This window comes from Siphateles boraxobius, unplaced genomic scaffold, assembly GCF_051911475.1.
Source record: "Siphateles boraxobius isolate OS27281-9 unplaced genomic scaffold, OSU_SipBor_1 35, whole genome shotgun sequence".
Taxonomy (NCBI): Eukaryota; Metazoa; Chordata; class Actinopteri; order Cypriniformes; family Leuciscidae; genus Siphateles; species Siphateles boraxobius.
Genome location: NW_027508975.1, coordinates 8,471,800 through 8,496,386, shown reverse-complemented (window position 1 = coordinate 8,496,386; position 24,587 = coordinate 8,471,800). Strand labels below are relative to the sequence as shown.

The 24,587-nt window shown below is 36.7% G+C and overlaps 1 protein-coding gene across 2 annotated transcripts; it reads left to right on the top strand.

Moving 5' to 3' along the window:
* Positions 1-568: 568 nt before the first annotated feature.
* On the top strand, positions 569-24,356 carry triqk (triple QxxK/R motif containing). Of its 2 annotated transcripts, none has more exons than XM_077196238.1 (4): positions 569-650; positions 4,012-4,083; positions 14,723-14,808; positions 21,939-24,356. In XM_077196238.1, the coding sequence occupies exons 2-4, from the start codon at positions 4,023-4,025 to the stop codon at positions 22,044-22,046; spliced, it is 255 nt and encodes an 84-aa protein (XP_077052353.1). In that variant the 5' UTR covers positions 569-650; positions 4,012-4,022; the 3' UTR covers positions 22,047-24,356. The 2 variants fall into 2 exon arrangements, with proteins under 2 accessions (XP_077052353.1, XP_077052354.1); XM_077196239.1 differs by lacking the exon at positions 569-650 and adding an exon at positions 3,505-3,588.
* Positions 24,357-24,587: the final 231 nt, after the last annotated feature.

The following is a 24,587-nucleotide window of genomic DNA, read 5'->3' as shown; positions in this document are numbered from 1 at the left end:
AAAACATAGCCATACACCCAAAAATAACTAGTAGTAGTAGTAGTAGTAGTAGTTATAATAATAATAATAATAATAATAATAATAATAATAATAATAATAATAATAATAATAATAATAATAATGATAAATGCTTTCTGCTTCTATTGCTAAAAAGAAAAAAAGGAAAAAATGTTCAGTGATTAAAAATCAGTGTTTAAGCTAATGTTACCCATTGAAGTATAGCTAAAGAAATAAAGAAAAGTAATTTGTTCAATTTTATTTGCATGTACATCATACAACACAAAAGTATTTTCGAAACTAAAGGCCAATTTACATTTTAAAAGATGGAGAGGATATTGTTGTCCTTGGTACAAAGGGGTTGCAGTTCATGCATTTTTATCTTATATAAGCCCGAGAGAGACATTTTTAAATAAAGCCTACATTTAAAAAAAATGTGTACATATACATTCTATGTAAAGTTTTTATTTTATGTGTGTGTATGCGCTCAGTCTTTTCCTTCAAAGCCAGCTTGTGAAGATTTGGTTTGTAAGTCCGCCCAGCTAATGACGTATCGGCGTTTATCGCGATTGGCTGAATCACACACGCATCCATTTGAAGTACACAAAGCTGAACCAGGAACTACAGAGAGGATTCTTCCCGTTTTTTAAGTGGTAAGTCTGTTTTCTCAGACATAATGCTCTCTTTTTACATTGCTAAGAAATTTGCCTTGCGTTAGATATCTGTTACCGACCAGGGAAACCAATAGCATATTTTTTAGCGATCTTTCGCGCTTTACATTTCCCTAAAGAATCCAAACATTCGTGTTTGCTTTAGCGCCCGCCCCCTCACAGTTTGTGATTGGTCAAACCTCTCTGTTTCTTGGTTGTGATTGGATATTTCCTCAGACTGTCTTAGCTTCAGGTCAGAGTGCAAGAGCTACATGATACGCAGGGATGAAAACTGGAAACAGTGTAGATCTGATGCAATTGCACTACGTGGCATTCAGATGAGTCCTGAGTCCACTACATGACTCTCTCTAAATAGATGTTTTGGTCTAATACTGATTGGTTGCATTGCATTTGTGCCAATATGCCTAGTGTATCCCACATTGATATTTGCATCACTGAAATTAACTCACATTACCGGTAATACTATTCTGTTCTATTTAAATTGTATATAAGACGAATTCAGTTCAGGTTATGATTCAGCTCTTAGCTGCACTCACGGTAACATTTTGTATTCAACACTTAGTTACTAAAATGCGTAATGCTGTCTTTATTTAATTTTTTTTTTTTTAAAGAAATGCCCTAGGTGCTTATTTTAATCTTAAATCTCTTTCAAACCAAAACCTTTGTAGTTTAGCTTCTGAAAAAGCATAGGCTACTGGTCTCAATTTGAGTCTTCAAAGCGCTTGTACACATAGCCCTTGGCTATCCCTCCATTTGTGGATGACCAAAGCTCACCCAACTTTCTATGCTGTCTGCAATTTGAATAAAGTTGTCTTTGGGGATTTGCAAGTTTTATGACATTAATTTTTCTAAATATTCTGCAAGCATGTCATTAATAGTGTTGCGTGTCTGTTGGCTGGACTGTCTTGTGAGGTTTGTATCAAAGTCTGAATTGTTCAAATTGCACACTGTGTGACCCTACAACTTCCTGATGGCTGCATTGAATCATCCCCTTTTTACAAAGCCTAAGGCTATAGGCAGAAATAAGAATTTTCTAGAAGATTGGTATGTTTGCCACTTAATAGCCCATGTCAACTTCCTTTAGTGGTCACATTCATTACAAAAGGAAGTGTTTGGTCATTGTAGGATTGTAGGTCATGCCCCTGGGCTTGACTCAAACCATGTTGTGCAAACACAGTAATGGTCCTCTTCCTCTTGCATCTTTAGAAAAGTAATCCATTCCTGTTTCTCCCACTTTGTTGTTGCATGTGGAGCCATTTTAATTACAACAACTTAAAGTAAAGATTAAAGACATCAAACGTAGGATGCTGAGTCGACCCTTGAACTAATTTTACAGGTTTCAGCTCACACAGTCATGCCTCAAGAGAGGATGAAAACAGCCTCATAATTCTCTTATTTCATGCACCTTTGCACTTCCTCCAGCTCTTCCCTGTTTTCCATGCTAATCCGTCTGGGCTCTTAGCACAGATCCTGCACACCTTTTCCTCAGGAGATCTCCGGCTTATGAGCCAAAATGGATCAGGTCGAAGGTCTACGGCTCGATTTCTCTGGGAGAGGATATAGGTCAGGGAGGTTTAAACATCATCAGAAACAAAGACTTGCCCTTTGGCTCATGCACCCTTTTTTCCTAGTCTTTAACAGAAGAAGCTGTATTGATTGCAAATAGTATTGTGAGAGGCGTAGAATTTTGATAAAGCGCTCCCTGACCACCTCACAATAAAAACAGCTTATGAGGCTGCAAGTGTGGCAAATGTTTCAATGCACTTAACCCATTACCAATTTCAAAATTCCTTGCCTTCCGAACTAACCATTATAACATGCATCACAAGATAAGGTGCCTTTTTTTTCTCCTCTGGTCTTTTTCATTTCAGTTGCTATGGAAATCAATCTGAGATCTCTATCGGGAAAGTCAGAGTAGTGTAAAATGAGATGGAGTGTATGCTCCTTTAATATAAATGGACAATCGTTACAGTGTTAAACTCACTTTAACACTGGATTGAATTATCCGACACACGTTGAGATACTAGTAGATAATAATTTTGGTCTTATTTTTAAATTGTTGAAAATTAGCCAATGGCATGACACTCATAATATTTTTTATACAGATCTTTTCATTTATTTGAAAATTAATTAAATTCATACATGCAGTAATTTAAATGTACCTCTTTTAATTTTTGAAGTTTATATATATATACACACACATGTATATGACAAGGCAAGATTAGTTCAGGCTGTAAAATGGCATCATGGTGCGACTCAACTAAAAACTGATATTTATGAATGAATAATAAATATTCATATTAAAAAAAACGTGGGAAATTATATTTAAAATTATTTTAGAAAATAATGCTTAAGGATTCCCCCAAATACATTAATTATTTTTTACTTTATGGTTATTGGTTACACAACATGGCATTTCTATCCTTACTGAGTCTTAAAAAAATTAGTCTTTACTTTAATAACAAATAGTGTCTTTCTGAGATCTTGACACATGCGCTTTAAACTAGATTTAAAAAATATTTAATTGACCCAAAGTTTAATCATTTATTATCTATAACACAATCATTTTCTACCCACAACTGATTAATTCAACATACCAAAGGAATTCAGAGCAATTCAACTCTAGTAAGGGGGACTTGCTGGCATGGAAAGACTTTCAAATAGACTATGTCTCGGATCGACCTTTGCATGATTGAATTCCTTGAAGTCCCTTGCCACCTCTGGGGATGTGCTTCACATCAAATTCCTCTTTCTAACTTCAAGATGCTTTCCGTCTTACACAATCACCCATGACTTTACAGCAATTTAGGATCTGATTCTGAACTCTGAAAGTGTAAGTGCAAGGCTGTGGTTCGCAACTGGTGGGTCACAACCTGAAAAAAAGGAGAACAGCAGGGGGAAAATCTGCTGAATGTCAAAGGTTTACTGGCATGTTCTCATCCTCAAATCTGTGATAAAAAGATTTACAAAATTGTTAGTTTTCTTAGTCAGCTTAGCATAATATGTAATTTCTCCTTATATAGAACCTTTTTTGCCATTCAAGAACCTAAGTGTTCTATATTGATCCTTTTGTTATTTTTCTTGAAACAAAACCATTTTAGAACATCTGTCCTGGCTGATTTATTGCTAAGCAGTGTTTATCCATTCATTCATATCCATGTAAAGCAAAAGTTCTGTCCTTTGGAATTTTGAGTCATATAACCATAGCAAATCTTTACTTGAGGACTGCAGTAGCATTTTATATTTGATTTCTGTAAGCAAACAGACAGAGTTCTCACTGTTCACTGCTATTACTTACTCTTTCCTCATACTTGGTGTAATTTTCATGGTGTTTCTCTCTCAGGTGAATGAAGGATGGGGAAAAAGGATGCAAGTTCTGTCAAGCAGCCGGTCGACCAGTACCGTAAACAGATCGGTGAGAACCTCTGCTCTTTGTATAGTCTTTATTTTTTAATATGGATGAATGTTAGTATAACCTTCATCAAATATTCATCCAGTGTTTTATTAAAGAGAGTCTGAAATGCTTTTTCTCCTTCATTTCAGCCACTGTGATTATATTGGTTATGAATTTTACGCATGAAGACACTTGATGATTAGAATGTTCACCTGGGAACAGGACAGTTTGACTGAGAAATTTGGTCTTTCCACAGAGAACGTTTAGCCTCTTTTATCCTAAATACTATTTTCCTAGTTTTTTTTAGAATTTAGAATAATTTTTTAAACAATATTAAAACTCATTAGTAGGGATGCACCGATACCACTTTTTAAGGGTCGAGTACGAGTACCGATATTTTTTTCCTGGTACTCGCCGATACCGATACCGATGCCTGTTGTACTGGGGGGTTTTCTCGTTTTATGTGGCAATTTTCTAAGAACAACACAATGAGACTAATGAACAAATCAGCATCTTTATTTTCAACAACTTAAATAAACTTAAAAAAATAAATCATTCTTATTGTGCTTATCACAAATTTTCAAAGCCCAAATTTCACAGTGTCCAATAACCTCCAAAGGGCAAAACCAAGGACATAATGAATGTAATTTTTACCTGCCTGTCACAAAGTTGTCAAAGTGCTAAAGAAATCACAGACAACAAGACAATCAAATTTGTCATAAAGTGCCAAAGAAATCACAGAACAAATGTTTAACATAACACTGAGTAACAATGTAATCACAGCCGAAAGTGTAAAGTGAAATATTAGCGTGTACTATTAAATCTAGCAACACTATAACTGCAGGAAGAGTGCTCATAAGAATTAAGAAATATAAGCTAAGGGTATACGTGAGGTATCGGTCTTTGGTATCGGGGTATTTTTACGAGTACGAGTACAAGTACATGAGCTTGGTATCGGGCCCGATACCGATACTGGTATCGGTATCGGTGCATCCCTACTCATTAGTGTTTTCATCAAAATACCCTACTGTTCAAAAGTTTGGGGTCATTAAGATTGGAAAAATAAATAATAATACTTTTATTTAGCAAGAACGCATTAACTTGATCAAAAGTGACATTTGTAATGTTGCAAAAGATTTCTATTTCAAATAAATGCTGTTCATGTTAACTTTCTATTCATCAAATAATCCTATATATATATATATATATATATATATATATATATATATATATATATATATTTCTACAAAATAATAAGCAGCACAGCTGTTTTCAACATTTCAAAATTCAGCTTTGGCATCACTGGAATAATTACATTTTAAAATATTTATTTTTGACTGTATTTTCAATGTGGCCAACTTGAAGCCATTGCGATATCTGTGTGAGGAAGTCTTTCGCCCTCACGTGAAATTATCATTGTGTTGATTCCTTTTGAAAGGACTGGATTTCGCCCTTAGAATTTCACCAAACAACCATAAATGTGACCTGACCTTTTGGACTTCTACTCGGAGTAGCTTTTTAGTCCAGCTGTGTTGTCCATTGTACACCTGGAAGTTCTTCATTTTCATTGTAGGGTTGAGATATGGAGACTTATTTTTGTAATGGCGCTGAAATATCTTTTTTTCATTGGCACATCACTGATGTAATTTACAACCCAGTGCACGCCAACATCATCTCCCCGCTGAAAGAACCTGTCTCATACGCATGATTTTATGCGAGTTCACATCGCACCCTTTAGTAGCACTATTAAGCTTGCGTTGCTCCGTCACCTTGCCTTTTTGTCCCTGTGCTGCATGACTGTGCTGGCAATATAACAAGCTGCACTCCTGCTGGAGCCTGCGAATCTCAGACATATCCCATTTTGTTTTCTTTCTTCGGCATCTCATAAATTCAAAGTCGTAACAGCAGGTTGTGGACAATTGAGTCCCCCCACCCCCCACCCCCTGGTCCTCCCACTCTTTCCATCAGTTTGCTTTGAAAAGAAGTCTATATCAGCCTATTTCAGAGAATCGCTGTTTAACAAAAAAAAAAAAAAAAAATCCCAAAATAGCGCAAAGCAACACAAAGGGAGAATACACATCGTAATTTGAGATTGTAATGGGAAGGTAATTTCTATCTTGACAGGTCTTGCTTTCTTTCTTCTTCTTTTTTTTAAAGGAAGAAAGCTTTTGTGATGTCAAGTACCTCGTAGGGCTGCTGTAGACACAGTGACTTTAAATACTGTTATTAAGCTGCATAATGGACTCCAGAGAGCTGTCAACCACCAAAAGGTTTCCTCAGGTCTGTGTGGTCATCCCCCTTTTGAGTCAAGATCATTCACACAATCCTCTCTGCCTTTGTCCAACAATTATTCGCATGACCAAACACCCAGAAGCATCCCTGCCTATTAACTCTCTCTGTTTGTGATCGTTTTAGTGTGAATGTGCACTCAGCTGATTTGTATATGGTCTTGATATCTCTAATCTAATGTGAAGGCTGAATGGATCTTGCATGTTACAGATCTTCTTAGTTTTCTGTGTTCTGACACTGGCCATCACGATCATGTCACTGTGCTTTTAGCTGTTGTTCAACACTTGCTACATCCTGTGTGCAAAGGTTACACTCGCTGCCAGTGTGAAGACCACAACTGTGGTAAAGTGCGTCTTTGTTTTGTGTGGAATTGGTTCTTTTATTTACAAAGACAAAGTTCTTTATTTTTGAACTCTGTGTTCTCCCAGTACATGTGCAATCTGTCAGTGCTGGATTCAAGTTTGGCACGTGACGGCCTATTCACACTAAAAAAAAGTTTTTGACATGAAAATATACAGCATGTATCTTTTGTTTTTGTTGTTTTAATAACTTTTTTTCTTATTATTTATATTTGGTATTTTTGTATTTATTTATTCCACTGATTTAAAAAAAAACTTTTTCATTATACACATCGAAGGAGACATGTCTCTCCAATGTTCAGATTAGTAGTTATTCAATATGGGGTTTCTGGTTACTTATTCTTAAATTTTTGCATGTGATTGCCTGTAAAATTTAATATTTAGTTAAATCTGACAGTGTGACAGTTTGACAGTGTGATATTTTGTGAAATAATAAGCCTTCAGGAAACAAGATCACAACAAATTTCAGTAAATCTGCTCATAATTTCACTCATATTTTGTGCCAATTAATTAATGAATTGCAGAATTGAATTAACACAGAAATATACAATGAAGAGCCAAAACTAGTCACACGTGAAGTCAATATTGTTGATCGTCTCCCAACAAGGCCACATATTAAGGTCTGGTTAGATTAGATGGTAAACAAACAAGCAGTCATCGTAGTCAATGTGTTGGATGCAGGAGAAAGGGGCAGGAATAAAGATCTGAGTGACTTTGACAAGGGCCAAATTGTTATGGCAAGGTGACTGGGTCAGAGTATCTCTGAAACAGCAAGGCTTGTGGATTTCTCCTTGTCAGCAGTGGTGAGAATTTACCAACAGTGGCCCGAAGAGGGATAGACCACATACCGATGATAGGGTGTTGGCCAAAAGAAGGTCTACTGTGGCACAAGTCACACAAAATTTTAATGATAGTTATGGGTAGAATGTGTCACAACACACAGTGCATCGCCCTGCCTATGATGATCCCTGTCCACTGGCGAAAGCACCTATGATGAGCATGCGTGCATCAGAACTGGACCTTGGAACAGTGGAAGAAGGTCACCTGGTCCCATGAGTCCCGTTTTCTTTTACATCACTTGGATATGTGCGCCATTTATCTAGGAAAGTGATGGCACCAGGATGCACTGCGGAACGATGACAAGCCTGTGGAGGAAGGGTTATGCTCTGGGCAATGTTCTGCTGGGAAAACCTGGGTCTGGCCATTCATGTGGATGTAATTTTAACACATGCCACCTACCTAAACATTGTTGCAGACCAGGTACAGCCCTTCATTACTATGGAGTTCCCTGGTGGATGTGGCCTCTTTCAGCAGGATAATGCACCCTGCCACACGGCACACATTGTTCAGGAATGGTTTGAGGAACATGATGAAGAGTTCAAGGTGTTGCCCTGGTCTCCAAATTCCCCAGATCTCAATCCAATTGAGCATCTGTGGGATGTGCTGGACCAACAAGTTCGATCCACGGCGACTCCACCTCACAACCTACAGAACTTGCCAGATACCACAGGACACATTCAGGGCTCTTGTGGGTCCATGCCTCAGTGGGTCAGAGGGGTTTTGGGAGCAACATTATGTAAGGCAGGTGGTCCTAATGTTTTGACTCATCTGTGTATGCTTCATCTGTAATATGAAGGTAGAATGTGAAGAACTTCATAGAGATGCAGAGTTTTGTTGTCAAAATTGAAAATTCTGATTTGTTTGATCACACCCTTACAATTTCTTCATCTAGATATTTATCTGTTTGTTGGCCAAATTGGGCAGAGGGTTTATAAGAGCTGTCTTGCAATCTTATAACAGAAATAATTGCAGAATGCTTTTCTCCACTCTCCAAAGAGCTTGTTTTCTCCCATAATAAAATGTGATTTGTGAATTAGCTATATCCCATTAGAAAAGCACCAGGCTGATGGAAGGGGAATCAGTTTGTAGATGAGGAGTCATGGCTTTTGAAATGAAATCGGCTGCAACAGTTTGAAAGGTACCCTTGGCCACATGGGTTGATTCTTGTCACGTCCTTTTCAACATCTGACAGCACAGTGTGTACAGGGGGGTCATACCGCTCAAGTCCACAGGTCAAACAGTGGCACATTATATTAGAGAGCCTCCACTCTGCTTTTGGAAAACAAGTAGGAAGAGGTTTCGCTCTGCAGCGATGCAGTTGAATGTTGATTAATGAACGAAGGTGCTTTCCAAACCCGCCTCTGTATCGTGAGCCAATTTGAGCTCAACAGCGGTGAGGCGGCAGAGCCAAGAAGGCCAGCGAGTCGTCATAATCATCGAGTCCTCACCCAGAGAGAAACGCCTCATTGAACTCGATAGTGCGTGTTTCAGCGTACTGGCAGAGCCACTAAGTCTCGCTATATAAACAATTTATTTCAAACTCTGATATGATTACAATTAACTATTCATTTGGAACAGATGGCTGAGGCTGTTTGTTGTGGGTATTTACACCACAACAGGAAGTTTCAAGAAAAATAAGACGCACACCTAATCTGTCCCAGTTGGCTTGGAACAAAACGAGTTTTGCCTTCCACACTGTGTAAAATCTCCTCAGGTGCAAGCGTAAAATACTGTAGACTCTGAAAGAGGTAGAGAAAGACAGTCATGTTGTTGGAGTGTTTTGAAGCTGACATAATTCCTTTTTTGCTGTACATGCTTAGGCAGGTTGGAATTGAATTATTTATTTATTTATTTATTTTAAACCCATAAGCTAGGATTCACACTTCTCTAAGCTCCGCCCCCTGGCCACTATTGCTACAGAATACCCCATTGGAATGAATATTTATATGAAATTTTTTTTCTTTATTACTCATTTTTTTGTTGATTTGGTTATAATTGTTTTTTTAAATATTGGGTCTACCATTAAATGGCACCATTTAGTGGATCTCAAAATTAAAAATACCCAACAATCGTATTCACAAGTAAAGTAACCTCTTTAATATGTTATATTTGCTAAATTTGCTATTCTCAAATGAATTTATTTTCAAGTGAGAAAACTGTGAATCTTAACAATTAGACAAAATTCAAAACAAAGATAAATATTTTTATTTATTGTAGATTAATTCATATGTATTTGTCATAAAGCAGAAATAAAGGAATTAAAAAAAATGTGCTTTAAAAAAAAACCTTTTTCATATTGATAATTTAAAGCCAATATTGGCAGATCTCTTTTATTATTATTAATTTACTTTGAAGCTTCTTTTGACACAAAGATACAACATAACATTCCAAACATAAGATCTTCCATTGACGTATATTACAAAAGAAAGCTTGCCTGATAATTTGACAAACAGCAACAGTTGCTAAGATAGGATTTGTCAGTAAAGTTTTTTTAATGCTGGACTTTAGCACGAATGATTGGCATTAATGCCCTGCAGTCCCGTCCCATGGAGACCAAACTGAGAACTATTCCAGGAGTCTCTGCAAACAAAAACAGTGTTCATTATTTAACAGCTCAGTGTTTGTGAACCAAGCTTCATATCCCATCATTCAGCTCTGGAACTAAATAGCAGGATGTTTACCTCTGATAATGGCATCTTGCAGGCCCGCGTCGCACACAGAAGGTGCACCATAAGGCAGGAGAGACCTGGGAATGTCCCTGGGGAGGGGTCAGTGTCTAGCTTCGGCATCTGAGAGTGTCCAGCCCTGCAATCTGCAGTCTGAAGATGGATAAGGACACTCTCTCTTTCCCCCACTCCATGTAAATAAGTCTTAATGAGGCAGGAGTTGCACTTGAAACGGCCCCTGTGTGTCAACAGCTCTCATGGAGACCTTGAGTCTGACCCGGGTCTGCCGCAGCCCGCAGGACGCCCCCCTCCTTTTCCCACCAAGCTGTTGCCTTCCTATTTTTTGCTTCTTTTCCTTCGTCTGTTTGTTTCTAATTAGTGACACGACGCTCCTCACACACCTTGCACACATACGCTCCAGGTGGCCGCTTTGCCTGGCGGGTTCGTTGCAGTGAGATTGCCTGATGATAACTGCCACTGAGGTGAACTAGTGCGCTCATCATTTTCTGTGTGTGTTAACACAATGGAGTACTACCACTGCTCACTGCATACTATGCTCTGTATACTGCATACAAGTATAACAACAAATACATGTAAGTGTAGTACAAATCTTAATCTTTATATTTAAGTGTATTCTAGTGTTGATGTTTTTTGTTGTTGTTTTTTTACAAATATAATAAATTGTTAATTAATTATTATTATTATTATTACGTTTTTAATATCAATATTAGAAATAGTTTCTGCATGTTGGTTACACCAGATGACCTTGATTTGGCAGACTTTTGTTCAAAAATTAATAAGCAATGAAGCAGATTTGTTAAAATTATTTATTCTTTTTTATGATTTAATCATTCTAAGAAATTATGCCAAACTAGGTTTTCTTTTGAATTTCAGGTTTTCATTTAATCCTTTTAATACATTTTTTCTCCATTACAATAGCAGACTTGTTTTTACTTTTTATCTCAGAAATTAAAAACATGCTCATAATATAAAAGGTGTATTCAAGTCATTTGTATGTGGGCATTTTTTAAATATACTTTATTTTTATAGTTTTATCACATATATACAAAATACATAAATGATAAAACAAACTAACTAACAAAAATACAAAAAACCATGAACAATCTGGATTGCCTTTACATTACAATTTGTTGAATGATACATCAATACTTCAGACCTCGTCCTGTCGTAGAGATGTAAATACAGTCCATTTATTTGTGCATTGATCCCCTTGAAATCTTATCTTATGAGTCAACCATTCCATTACACTTATTTCAGACACTAGTTTCAGCCATTCATCTCGTGTTGGTGGGACCGGTTTGTACCATCTTTTTGTAATGGCCTTTTTACAAGTTGCTAACAGAATTTTAAACAGGTATTGGTCTTCTCTTGACACAGTGTTTCCTTTAGGGCTGCAACTAACGATTATTTTGATAATCGATTAATCGGACGATTATTTTTTCGATTAATCGATTAATCGGATAGAAATTAAATTAGATTTTTTTTTATTATAACTAAATAAAACCGTAAATCAGGGTATTTATGTGTAAAAGTGTACTTTAAAAAGTGCAAAAGCCACACATTGAGTTTTACTAATATCAATATTTGCATTGTTTTTAATGATAATTGCTGATGGCAAGTTGACAAACATGATTATTGTTAAAAAAAATGATATCCAACATATTATGTTTTAACACAATTTTTGTTAAAACAAATTTACACAGACATGTTGTTCAGATGTGAATATCTGAACTAAAAACAAACTAAAAACATCTAAAATATATAATTCATTTAATTTTTATTTAAAATTAATTATATATAAGGAATATAAGGATAAAGAATATAATATATTATATATATAATATATAAAAGAATATAATATAAGGATAAATTGATTAAATAAATATAGAAAGACTGAAAACAATTGTGTGAACGTAGAGCCGCAGTAGATCACGTTTGAAAAACAATTAAAACTTAGTAGACAAATGCTATAAAAAGAGAACGGAATGGAGGTAACGTTACCCAGCAAGCTAACAGGCTTGAGTAAAGGACAGGAGAAATTATGCATTAGTGCACAAGCATTCGCTGAAAACCACTGAGTACAGTGACTAAAAAACAATATTTTACTGCTGCTGTTATTAACTGCCTTTGTATTTAATGCTTCACTTTGTAAACACCGTTTTAATTTAACCTATTTCTGCGGTAGCGCTATTTTAATCCATCACTTACGTTGCGAGCGAACTGATTGCGCAACATGATGCTCGAGACAAAATACAGACATCCCAAGATCCCGGAAGTCCCGGGAGTCTCCCGCATATTGATTGCGGCTCCCTGATGCCCGCGAATTAGTTCAAACTCCCGAAATCTAGAGCGCGCAAGCAAGAGCGCGCATGCGAGACTGCTCCAAACCGTGTAGCGCGCGCGCTCGGCAGAGCGCCTGAGGGAGAGAGACCTTGCGTGTGTGTGCGTACCAGTAAACGCTCCCCGTGACGTAAGCAGACCAACTAATCGATAATGACATTCGTTGACAACGATTTTCATAATCGATTATAATCGATTTTATCGATTAGTTGTTGCAGCCCTAGTTTCCTTTCATATTACCTAAATACATCACTGTACATTACATGAGTATATCATAACCCAGGATTTTAACAATAACCAAGTGAACATCCTCCCAAAACTGTGTAATGACAGGGCAGAGCCAAAAGACATGCGAATGGTTTACATTTCGCTCCACACTGTCTCCAACATGGTTGGGGCACTGACAGAAATTTGCTCTTAATTTTAGGTGTAATGAAAAATCTTATTACATTTTTCCAACAGAATTCCCTCCATATACGCGACGATTTGGTAGATTGTTGTGTATTCCATATATGTAACCAGTCTTCCCCAGAAATATTCATACCTGGCTCTTTTTCCCACTTCTACTTGACATATGATGTTGTATTTCCCTTCCTCTCCATCAGTTGCTGGTATAATATAGATATTACTCTTTACTTCCTTGAGTTGTATACTCCTATTATAGTTCTAATTATACCGTGTTTTTACTTTTGGTTTTACTTCCTTCACATAAAAATCCCTTAATTGTAAGTATCTGAAATTATCCCGGTTGTACAATGTAAAGTTTTGTTTCATCACTTGAAAACTCATAAAATTCACATCCTTCGGGATTGGACGGGACATTGGAATCTCTGGTCAAGAGTATTTGGGTTGAAGTGTCTGTCATAAGCTATACATCTAAGTAGAGGGAGATCTGCCTCTAATTTATATTTTCATACTATGCTGTACCACAATTTTAGTGAAAACTGGGTGATAGCATCTATCTGTTTAAATAAATCCTTAGCTTCCCCTTCATCTTCAATAATAATTTGAATTTCCCTCCCTTGTACATACTGCTCTTTTCCATTTAGCCTCTTAATCCTTAGCACACCAGCAGACTACAGGTCTAAGTTGTGCTACATGAAAATATTCCTTAAGATTTGGTAGTGCCATACCTCCTTTATGTTTTCCAAGCTGTAAAGTTGCATACTTGATTCTTGGCGTTTGATCACTCCATATAAACCTAGAGGTAACTTTATCTCATGTTCTAAATTGATTCTTAGGTATCTCAATTGGCAGTGATTGGAACAGGTAGAGGAGTCGAGGGAGGATATTCATTTTTATAGTCTCTATCTGGGAACTTAAGTCCAAAGAAAGGATATTCCACCTCTCTACATCATTTCTGATGGATTTATCCACTTTAACATAGTTGGCTTCATATAGATCATCCATTCCTCTTGTTAAGGTAACCCCAAGTTAATTGTAGCTGCATTCCAGTTGAGATTTGTATTTTTGGTCTATATGTTTGGATGGTAGATAGTTCAAGTGAAAGGCATTTTTATTTATTTTGGAAGAAATTAATAATTGATAGGACAAAAAAAAAATAGTGTCACGTCATTGACCCTTATACCACAGTAGATACAACATTCTTGTCACATGACGTCTTTATATTGCATATAATGAAGAAACGGTTACCATCAGGGGAAAAAAATAACATTTTGGGCCATTTTTAATCAAAACATTTTTTTTATGTCTTAACTCTTGCCATGTCTGATCCAGTAATAAGTCTACCATTAATGTGTAATAAAAAGTTTACGATAATCTGTCTATAATAATCTGTATATTTAAGATAAATCAAGTCTAAAGCAGCCCTGCATAAATTAAATGCTAATTTGTCTTATATAAGGTGGTACAGAAGGTTAACAGCCTCATATTAAGGCATATTAATAAGGGGTAAAACAGGCAAATACATTAAGACCAACTAAGAATGTTTCAGAAAAATCCATTAGTTTAATGATTCATAATAGAAGAACATTGATGAAGACGATTGCAAATGCATTATATTTGTTTTATTAAAACATTATTTAGCTGTTAAATGAAAAAAGCTTTCAGCCTAACTCAAAATGCAAATGTAACTCCAATTGTCACATGGTAGAAATGACCCGTGCACCTCATTTTCTCTCTCAGGAAAACAGGATTACAAGAAAAACAAGCCGGCGCTGCGTGCCACTCAGCTGAAGGCAGAGGCGAAGAGGAGTGCTCCGGGAATCAGGGTGAGATGGCTGTCTTTCATTCTCATTACCTCCCCCTCTATCCCAACTGATCCCTTTCTCCCCCATCTGCCAAACCACACACACACAAGCATTATTCATCACACCTCTCCAACCTGAGAGCAACTCAAGCAGTCTCCATATTGATGAGGCAAAGAAGAGTCGTTTGACTCTCAGAGGACTAGCTCTCTTTCTCCCTTTCCATCTCTATTGCTTTCTCTCTGTTTTTCTTTTTTTCCTCAGCTGTCAATCCAGAATAACAATCCAGAGTTTGAGGAAAAACCCTTTTTATTCACTGTCTTTGTGTTATTTCCATTTATTAGTGGCACTGGTTTGCTCAGGCATACGTAACTGTCACTGTTGCTCATACTGCTCCTAATCTGAACTGGATGTTTGCGATATGGACATAATACCTCAAATACTACCGGACAGTTATTTGCGATTTCATACAAAAGGTTAAAAACTGTTAAAACTAGCCATGAAGGTGAAACTTGTCTAAAGACCTGAACCTCAAAGGTTATGTTCACTGTCAGTCCAAATCTGATTACTTGTGAATCCAATTGGAATCTAAAATTATTGACATCACATGTGATGTTTTTTTGCCATTCACACTTGCTAAATCTGATCGGATTTCAATCGGATCTGCACAAAAATCAGATTTGGACTTACAATCTGAATGTAGCCAAAGAGACCTAGCTTGGGCCCTTAACATAAAATAAGTTTTTTTTTTCTCAATAGTCACCAAGACTGGTTACCAACATTCTTCGAAATATCTTCTCCTGAGTTTTACAGAATAAATGAATTCATCCAGGTTTGTAACAACATGAGAGTCAGAAAATGATTAAAGAATTTTCATTTTTGGGTGAACTATCGGTTTCAGAACATCTTAGCAACCATATAGTAATACTGAGTTTTGAATGAGCAAAGGTCAGTCATGATTTTTCTAGTAAATGTAAAAAAATAATAAAAAAATAATAATAATAATAAAAATAATAAAAAAAAAAAAATATATATATATATATATATATATATATACATATTATATATGTGTCTATGTATATATTTTTTTTTTCATTTTACGCAAAAATGTATTTTAAATTTATTAATGCCCGTATTTTTATGTAGATTTTATTGTTAACAGAATTCATTAAAACTACTGCTTTAGAATTCTCTGTACATATTCTCTCTTCATCCCTGTTAAGTTTGGCAGGGAGCTTATTTTTGTTTGGTTTTTGGCATGAGAATTTGTGGTGCAATATGTTCTATCAGTTCTCTCAGAATCCAGAGCTCCATATTGAGCAAAAACAGCTAGTTCCTAAGACTTCTCACTGACAACAATGATCTGAAACTAATTCATAATTCATAAGCTGCAATATTTTCACAGTGGACTGAACAATGTAGAAACACTGGGGCACGTCTGCACATAGCTGAATACAACTTAAAACGTGGCATTTGCTTGTATTGGGTTTAGTTTGGTATGAACAAATCAAATGTGAAGGCTGAAGATTAACTGGTCTTAGCAACTCAATTGTTATTGTAAAAAAGCCAAGCCCTCATTACAATTCTTCTAAGTCTCATTAGTCTTTCATCCAATTACTGAGGCTTAAGGCCTTGTCCACACTTATACGTTTTCATTTGAAAACGCATATTTGACTCTCCATTTTGACCTTCCGTCCACATGAATTTGAAAATGCTAGTGTGGATGGTCAGTCACTCCATTCTCAGATGTATCCATATTAATGTATACAGCCTAAATCTGAGGAAATTATGAATTCCATGTGCATGTTTTAAAACAAAAACGTCTTGTCCATAATGACTAAATCTTCATTTGGGACCTACTAAATGTCTTTCCACAGGTATGTGTGAAGCCTATGAGCTCAGTGCTTAAAACATTTGTGTACTGCTGAAAGCAACGTCCCCTCATTCTGTCAGAAATGTAGTTTATTGCATACAGATTTGGTCATTAACTTGGCACATTTCTGAGAAACGTGGACGCCGATTTGTTTGTTCTGGTTCGTAATGTGACTAATGGACCCCTGAGCTCCACACTTGAGTTTTGTTCTGGCTCTGTGGAATGCCTCCTTGAAATTTTTTTTTTTTTTTTTTTTTTTTTTTTTTTTGAGGAGTTGCCTCATACTTTTACCACTTGTTTTTCCACAGGCCATTTTCTCTGGCTGTGCATGTTTGGCAGGTGGTTTCCCATCTATGACCATCCCTCACTCAACCCGCAGAAACGCACACACATTCTTCTTTTTCATCGCTGGTCCGTTTTGTGAGTGCTGTATGAGGCTCTGGAGAGCAGGTTGAGGCTGAGGTTTGGGCTGTCTTGGGGTCCATGTTGGCAGCATGCTCAATCTGCTGTTCTCCACGCGGTGGCCAGTTGGTTTGCTGGGATCTTGCCTGCCAGCTTGGGGAGGCAGCGGGCGCTCGACCACCTGCTATGGGCTCTGCTTGGCTCCCTGGTGCCTGGCTGAGCGGATGGCATCACCTGGCACAGAGTAGAGGTGCTGGCGGCCTCAGCTGTTTGGGGCGCCTGGCCTGAAATAATCAGTGCCAGCTCACTAGCCCTGGAGCTGAATATCGTGAGCCTGCTGGCCAACTTTAACTGTTTCACTCTTCACTACATTCCATTGCATGCATAAATAAGTCAGTGATTTTTACCTAAGGTTCTGAAATATCCAAAAGTGCCATAGTAGTACCATGTTTTAAGGCATGTTTGTAAAGTGATAACTTCTGGCACAAGACACCAACACCAGGCCTATGAATTAAGTATAATTTTAGTGGAACAATACTTAGAATATTCACTTGTTCATGTTAAATTGGAAAAGCAATCGAAATTCAATGTCCTGGAGTCAAGAAAATAGTCAATCTAAAAAAAATTGGGTTGACATATTGTGTCATGGGTGCTAAGCTACTAAATGCTGATATTACAATTCTATAAAATTCAATAAATAAAACACTAAAACAATAATAAAAAATATTGCTAAAATAAAAAAAGTTTCCATCGTAGTATCGACCAAACACCAGCCTCCTAAATTAGGTATAATTGAACAATAATAATATTGTGCATCCCTAAACTAAATTTAGTATTTGTCGACATTTCTTTCTGTCCTGCAAGGAAACATGTCCCTGTGCTGTTTTATAAAAGAGTGTTTTATATTAAATGTATGTATGTGGCCACAGATCTGTGTGCAAACTGTATTTATGAGTCCCATTCACACCTTTATCCAGTCTGTCAACACTCGTATGAGTGAAACTCTCAATTTTTTGCCTTACACACACCCTTACTCTCTCACAAACACACCACAGCACACCAGCCAGCGGTCAGAAGTGGGTGAGGTATTACAGCACACCTGGGTCGGGCGGTAGATCCTACTTCAGCTGTTTCTGTTGGACACTGATGCTGGTGTGCCGTAATGCACCTGGCTGTAAGGGCCAATTTTATGAACACAGCGCTGTATATATGAGAGAATAGCACAGAATTCTGTGAAACTAGAAGCCTGTGAGAATTCATACAAGGACACATCGGAAATGTGTGTGTGTGTGTGTGTGTGTGTGTGTGTGTGTGTGTGTGTGTGTGTGTGTGTGTGTGTGTGTGTGTGTGTGTGTGTGTGTGTGTGTGTGTGTGTGTGTGTGTGTGTGTGTGTGTGTGTGTGTGTGTGTGTGTGTGTGTGTGTGTGTGTGTGTAAGATACAGTGGCCTGTCGCCAGATGAATGGGAACTCACTACCGGCATGCCACAGCTGCTGTTGAGAGCCACATGATGCTGTTGGGAATATTCCAGCGTTTTCCATCAGAATGTGGGAGACTGAAGCGTAGGCCGCTGAATTATTAGCTTCCTCAAGACAACAAGGTCTCCCCTCTTCACTCACATACCCACATCTGACAATTTCATTTTCACACAGTCTTCTCTGGACTTACTGTATGTCTTTTTCTCATAAAAGAGTAAGAGACCACATCATTATTCATGACGTTTTACTTGCCTTTTTAAGAAAGGATTTTTGGGGAAATGACACTATTCTCCTGTTTTTGTTTCTAACACATTAAAAATAAAGTAGCATTGCAACCGGGTTGTTTTTGTTAACTAAACTTCTAACTAAAATCTTTTTAGTAATAGTAATAAAATTGTAATAAAAAAAACTTCCTTGGCAACTAACTGAAATGAAATAAGTTGAAATTAAAAAAGAAAATAGAAAAGCTGATGCAAAAATATTAATAAATAAAGGCAAGATTAGACATATGGAGTAACTAAGAAAACTTTATGATCTTCATATTTCAAAAATGTGTGATTGATAAAGTTTGTACACTTCATCAACATGTATGGAAAATAGCCTATGTAAAAAAAGTCAAATGTAGTTATTTTTTGTTTTTCAAAAATGTTCAAAATCTCATTTTCATCATCTTGGACAATCTTATTAGTCATTGACCTTCTTGTAAACAGGACACATTTGAACTACTTCTACCTTTTTTGTTACTTAAGCCTGTATTTAAAAATTGGGAAACGTTTGCCACGCGAGACGAACACAAAACAATTCTCTTTGGATGTGATGACACTTAGGCTCCGACACAAAGCGGTTAAATAAAGAACGTGAATCAGCGTGGGCCTCTGGTAATGTATGAAACTGAAGTGCATGAAATTTAAAAGTTTTCCAATTAAGAGAGGCTTAAGCTGTTTGGAGTCTGGCTGGAACAAGATAAATGCAGCGGGCAGCGAGTGCTAATGAGGACATACACACTGATGACTGCTGCTGCAGCTTGTACACAGATAGTCATGGCAGTCGTGGAGGCTTTTAATAGCCCCTTACAATTTATCTGCTAAAATTATTATTAGCCGTGTGTTTGCTGGGTGGCTTATCTCGTCCTGCTCGGGGTGGATTTGCTTGCTGCTCGGTGTTTGATGTGTGTGTGAGTTTGTGTGTGCATGTGTTTATGTGTGAATGAACACAGGAGGGGGAATAGATGGATGTGTTTGATATTATTTCACTTTCTCTCTCTTTTTGTACAGCTTTCTTTCTTTTCCTCTATGCTCCTGTCTTTGAAGAACATACTTTTAAGATGACTAGAAGATGATACATGATGCCATGGATTACTGATCAAACAACAACAGCAGGCCATAGGCAAAATTATTTGCATTCATCACATTCCCTTAGCTTATTAATGAATTAAGGTCTTTTTTAAAATAACAGATTGTGCATCCTATCACTCCTGTTTTATCATGTTGTGCTCCGGTTTATATACCCTCTTTTCAGAATTTGTTAGATCTTTAGCATCTGTAAAAAAAAAAATACATTATTTGTTTATGTATTTATATATTCTTAAAAAAAATCTGCATAATTGATATTTAAGCTTATCACACAAAGCAAAATAAATAAAATTACACAAATGGTACCGTTTAAAAGTTTACATCCCCTTTGATCGTAATGTCATGTGTTGCCTCTTTGAGCATTTTTTGATAGTATATTCCACAGAGCAATACAACACAACTTTTATATCTGTTACACATATATATATATACACATGCATCCAAGGTCAAAAAACACTTTAAATTTCTCATAATATACACTGCACATCACCTCATTTCTTAATTTAAAGTGATCTGTTATCAGAGGTAACTGTCTTGGTTATGTATTTCAGAAATGTACATATACAAATCACAGTTAGCTAAAAATGTATTAATTTAAACAATGTAATAATTTAAGTAAAAGTAAAAGTTCTCACAGCTTTTAATATATCCGTGCAGTTTTCTCTAATTGCAATTCATGTCTAGAAAGACATCAACTTCTAGTACACTGAGCCAAAAGTAAGTCTCACAAGCGCACAAGTTTTGATTAGAAAGTTTGATAACGAGTTATCAAGATAAAGAACAATTGCTTAGTTAAATACTTGAGTGCTCCTAATGAAACCAGTTGATGAGGATTCTAATTTAACACAAAAGGTAATAAATGACTGCTTTAAATCTAATTCATGCTTGAATACCACTCCTTCAGCCATCATCAATTTGGCTCGGGCATTAAGCTCCCAACAACTCTTAATTAGAACAAAGACATTTCTGGGAGATTAACTTTCTCTGAGCCTGCTGGGTCTGCCAAACCCTATTTGTGTCACAGCGAGAGTAAAGATAAAGAGCTCCAAAATATACTGATACTAATGCTGAACATTTGTGGTGTATATTACATATCTGTGTTCTGTTATGATCAGTCTTGAGTCTGATCATGCTATGAAAAGGAGAGCGTTTCATTCTTTCTTAAACTTCTAGGGAATGGCATTGCAATTAATAGGTATTTTAAAGCAGAATTAACTAAATATGTATTTTAATAATACAGCGTGAACATTCTAAGAACAATCCTTTTTTTCTATGTAAGCTTCCTAATGAGTAGATTAAGGTTAATGCAAGATTATAGATTCATGCAGGTTCTTCATAACAGTTGGTTTCTGGGTTTTATAAAGCATTGCTTTTTCTATTGAATAAAAGGTTCTTGGTTGAACTTTAAAATGTTATTTTATGGTATCAGACTGTAAAATATTGATGAAAGTACTCTCATTTTGGCTTATTCACACCGCCGGAACTAGGAAGGATTAACATCTTTTTAGGGGACTAAATTAGCTCCTACGTCAGAGTACAGTCAAACCCAGCACAATTGGAACTAACAGTGACGTAAGTGTATACGTTGATTGGCCTAATGCATGCGATTTGAAAAAAACACCTGCCATTCTTATGAAGCCATGACGTAAACACACAGCTTACATATAATTACTACACTAACTAACTCCACGAGCATTGTAAACAGCGATAGATGAATCAACGCCGAAGTGCAGGCTATTCAACCTTTATGCTACGGAGTTGTTGATGTTGTTGAATGCCGCGCTTAAATGTTGTCATTGTCAACTGGCTTACATCACTTCAGAGTTCCTACTGGCGGTGCGAATGCAACCAGGAAAATGGCTAGAGGGGAACATTTAGTTCTCGGGGGACCGCCCTGATGGCTAGTTCCTGTAACTGTGTTCCTATCCGGTGCGAAAGCCGCTTTTATGGATTCATTTGATGCTAGTGCTCTGCGTTAATTCTTATTTTTTATAATTTAGCAACGTCTGAATCCGAAAGAGTAAACCCTTTTTCTTTTTCTCTGATTGCAGGACATCATATTGGTCATTGTGGCTGTTCTGGTCTTCCTGCTAGGCATCTATGCATTCTTCTACCTCAACCTGAGCACTGAGCTGGATCTGGATTTGGACATGGACTGAAGGACTTTTCTCAGATATGCCATCTCAGAGGATTCTGGGTGGCTGGACACATGAGCCATGAAGTGCCAGTATTACACATTTCCTTTCAATGTCCTCTTCTATGCATTTTAAACCAGCATAAACTGCGTGAAAGGAATGAATATGAGTCTTGAAGTGCGCAGAAGCATCACAACCCCCCCCCCCCCCCCCCCCCCCCCCTAGTGTTTATCCTTGATCATTTTTTCGATTATTAATAAAGCTCCACATGCCCCATAGATTTGAGATTAGAAGAACCAACTTGTTTTCTCTTTGTATCTTTTAGTTATAAAGGAATAGTTCATCCAGATATCAAATTTCTGTAATCTTTAACTCCTCTCTCATGTCTTTTAAAAATGCATTTGACTTTCTGCATGAAACACAAAAGGAGTTATTTATAGCAGAATTTTCAGGCTGTTGTTTTTTATAAAATCAAAGGCAAGATTTTCAATGCATAACAACTTAAATTACATTGAGTTTTGCACAAAGTTATGGCTTCAGGAGACTTAAAATATACTTTTATGATACTTATGCTTGGTGCTTTAGGGAGTTTAACAACTCCTGGCTCCCCTCGGTTTTGATTGTATAAATGGAAAAGGACAGATTCTAAACTTCTTCTTTTGTGTTCCACAAAATAAAGTCATAAATGATGACAGAATCTTCATTTTTTGGTGAACTATCCCTTTAAACCTCTGGTGTTCTTCGTGTGGCAGTCAGAAATTACCAAAAAAAATTCCAAAGATATTAAATTAAGTTAATTGTAAATGATAGTTATAATCCGTTTATTCACTTTTTGAGCATAGACCTAAACAATTAAATGCTTTGGCGCACAGAATTAAGTTTGGTCTCTTTTTAAAGAAGACACTAGGTAGATTATTGCTAAGTTATAGAAGTTAAAATTTCTTGTTATGAAAACTGCACACAAATGCTATTTCCAATTGTATATGAAATATATAGTTTTCAAAACATGTTTTTATTCTAACTGCGAGAAAATCAAAGCTATAAATCTAAACAAGTTGTGTTCAAAATCTGAGGTTGATATTTAAAAAAAATATCTTTCAGTAAAATTTTGTTTGGGCGCAGTACCAAATGTTTCCACTAGATAAAATGTATTTCCTATTAATTTTCAATGCTGTCATTTTTGACCAGGAGGAGTACAAGTGTGACTGTTTTTTTTTTTTTTTCTGTACCATTTAACCTTTTCAAGTCATGTCCATGATTTTTTTAACAAAGCAAGTGTCAAGACCGTTACCAAGTTTTGTACCATTCCAAAGAAGTCAAAAATTCCAAAAAAACCAAACGCTAATCTTTTTTTTTTTTTGGTCAAAAATTAACAAAGACCACCAGAGGGTTAAACGTTTATCACACTATTGTTTAATAGCACAAATGGAGTATTTTATATTGGTTGGATTTACCTGCTTGTACAAATGAATTACATAAGGTCTTACTCTTCTCCTATCCTCTTCTCCTATAATGTCTTACTCCCCCCCCCCCCTAAAACCAGGGAGACAAAAAGAGATGTTGCATTCCTTACCATACCACAAACCTTCTTACAGATCTATAAATCTCAATGCTGGAGATCAGAGACAATCTGTGATCTTGTTTGTGTGTGTAATGCTTGCATTCTCTGTCTCATCGCACAGCCCGTTAGCATATCAAACATCACAAACTTTGGTTATTGAAGCCGAAAGAGCATCATGGAAGACACCAAACATTACCATGTTAGACCTTGATGTGCTCTCTGCTTTTGTATGCGTGTGTGTGTGACCTCTAGAGACTTGATGCGTTATCAATCAGCGAGGTGCTGTTACTTTTAGCTAGTGTGCGTCTTTTGATGTATCTCAGAAGATGAAACGCATGGCCCTGCCTTGGTCTCTGACATCCAGTGCTTCCTTTACACACTGCTGGGCCTGTGTGTGTGCGTTCTTGAGAGAAAAGAGAGCGTCATAGGGTGGAAAATGAAAAGGCTGAAGCTGATGACATTCAAAGTTCATTTACATTCTCTTTGTATAGCGCATTGGATCTCGTACAAACGCACAGCTATGACTTATTTCGTTCCAGGCCGAGAGAGTTGTTTTATCTTTCCCTGCATGAGGTGTATGTCTCTAACTCAGGACAACTGCTTTTCGGCTCAACCCTTATTTTCCTGGGACGTCTGACTGTTATCATTAATTCAAGGATTGATACCCTATTGAACAAAACATTTTTGTAGTCTGTCTTTGATTTAGAGTCGAGAGCTTTCCAAATTCTTTCATAGTGAGATTGAACTAAACCAAAATAAAGAGTCTCATGTTCCTTGTTGACTGTTTTGCTTGTTTTTCTTCTCTTGTTTCTATCACACTTGAGATCAAATAATAAACATTTGTCAAACCACATTGATACTGATAAAAGCTTATTGTGTTCATTTTCAAAATCGTATAACAATGTTGAGCTTATAAATAGTATCTGTTTCAGTGTCTTGTGGCGTTCGACTTTAAGGGGCTGTTTACACGACACCATTTTTCAACTAAAAACTGATGACATATT